Below are 2025 nucleotides of genomic sequence, written 5' to 3'. Positions count from 1 at the left end.
GAACGGGCAGTTCACGGCGACAACGAGCGTACGGCGGCGGCGACGACACGACGGCGATACGGCGACAACGAACGGATGCGGCTTCGGCCCCGCAGGCGGATTCGGTCAGCGACGGCGGCGAGAACACGGCGGCGGCATGGCGTAGGGTAGCATACGGTAGTTGATCCTAGCCAGCGTAGTCGAGACGACGAATAGATTTGCATACGACGCGAGACCAGCGAGCGCAGCGAGCGGCGGGCTTACGGCTGCCCCCAGAGCCTTGCTTGGTATTTAGACCCCCCAAGCGGGTTGACGCGATTGTGTTGAAATATTCCAAGCAAACGGAAGACGAGCGCGTTTGCCCCAGGCGGTCGGTTGCCCGAAGGGCAATCGCGTACAGTACATCGAGTAGATACAACGAATATATATGAATTTCTTATCACCTTATCAGTTGGGCCCGCCTGCGGCGGTCCCCCCCTGACCACGCGCACACGGCGCGAGCTCGCAAGCTCGATCCCGACTCCCGAAATCCAACAGTGGATAACACTGGTCATGCGGGCACAAGTCCAGCTATTCACCACTAGACAGTCATAGCTATCCCATTGACTATCTCAGCTCATGAACCTTGCGGCAAGCGCTGCTAGCCACACGTCACCTGGAGCTGATTTACGGGGTGCATCTAGCGCTGGTCACCCGTCCCTGACTAGCTCTGCTAGTCGGAGCTGTTGATGTCGTGACTATCACGACCTGCCTCACAGTGCATGTCTCATCTACAATGCTTCATAATGCTGTGCACCTCCTACATAGCTCTGCCATTTTCTCCAAAAAGGAGAGTGCGCGTGAGCAAGCTGTTCGTCCTCGCCTCGAGGACTTCTTCCCTGTAGGATTGTGGCAAAACTTGACTTCAGATCAAACAGCAAAGCCGGGGGCATCCTGGTCTCTGTTTCTCATTTTTGCACTGAAGAATGATAAAGGGATGGGTGGCAACCCAGAAGCGCAGGTAATTGCCGATTATCTCAAGTCGCTGTCTGATCCTACCTATGTAAGCTCATACAGTCTCGCCTCTGCCTGGCCATTTACAATGTCCAGTTCTTTAGGCTGTGTATACCCAGCATTCCATTTGCCAAGCGGTTCTCTTGACTATGGCTGGGACATAACTATCAATCTCAAGTGTCTTTTGCACTGATGTTGTCTATGTCCAAGACCTGTACGCCCTGAATTTTCATGGTGGCTTTGATATGGACTTGCGTGTTCTCACCCTTGCTTGTGCTCTGGAAGCTGTCCGGACAGCCTACGATGGACTTTAGACTTTCTATGGCTCACTCAAGACGCATGATGGACCGTCTGTTGAAATATTCCAAGCAAACGGAAGACGAGTGCATTTGCCCCAGGCGGTCGGTTGCCCGAAGGGCAATCGCATACATCGAGTAGATACAACGAATATATATGAATTTTCTTATCACCTTATCAGTCGGGCCCGCCTGCGGCGGTCCCCCCTGACCACGCGCAACACGGCGCGAGCTCGCAAGCTCGATCCCAACTCCCGAAATCCAACACCGTCTGGGGGCTCTCCATCAGCAAATCTTCCCATAACTGGTATCTGAATACCATTAGCATATAATCAATTAAAATAAGTACCGGTATTACAATATGTACCAGACTTGTGGACGGCTGGGCCAGCCATTATATTCGGATGGCACATGTTGCAAGACTCCCACAAGAAGTACAATATGTACCAGACTTATACATATTACAAGCTCAGGCCAGCTTGCTTTGACCCATAATCAGACTATCAGCTGTCTTTTGCTTGATATTCCAGATCCCTGGAACAAAAAGGGGGGCATTGGCTGATGAACACAATAAACAGTGTATAATTGCTCAGACTAGCTACTAGACAGGATTTGCTATGGCTAGACATTCAACACAGTACTATCTGCTGACCCATACCCTCCACACAACCTACTCAATGGAAAGCAAGCCATGTCACTACAAACCAGATAGGGGAGATGAGAGACATACCTGGTACACTAGTCATCTTGTATGTGT

At 51.5% G+C, this 2025-nt stretch overlaps 1 protein-coding gene across 1 annotated transcript; it reads right to left on the bottom strand.

Moving 5' to 3' along the window:
• Positions 1–1446: 1446 nt before the first annotated feature.
• On the bottom strand, positions 1447–1663 carry GLOTRDRAFT_134726 (uncharacterized protein; the record flags this gene model as incomplete). The annotated part of the gene is made up of 2 exons (XM_007873653.1): positions 1447–1579; positions 1641–1663. The coding sequence occupies 2 exons, from the start codon at positions 1661–1663 to the stop codon at positions 1447–1449; spliced, it is 156 nt and encodes a 51-aa protein (XP_007871844.1).
• Positions 1664–2025: the final 362 nt, after the last annotated feature.

The sequence above is a fragment of the Gloeophyllum trabeum genome, assembly GCF_000344685.1.
Source record: "Gloeophyllum trabeum ATCC 11539 unplaced genomic scaffold GLOTRscaffold_00436, whole genome shotgun sequence".
NCBI lineage: Eukaryota > Fungi > Basidiomycota > Agaricomycetes > Gloeophyllales > Gloeophyllaceae > Gloeophyllum > Gloeophyllum trabeum.
Note: the sequence above shows the minus strand (reverse complement) of the source record. Positions and strands in the feature narration are given on the sequence as shown.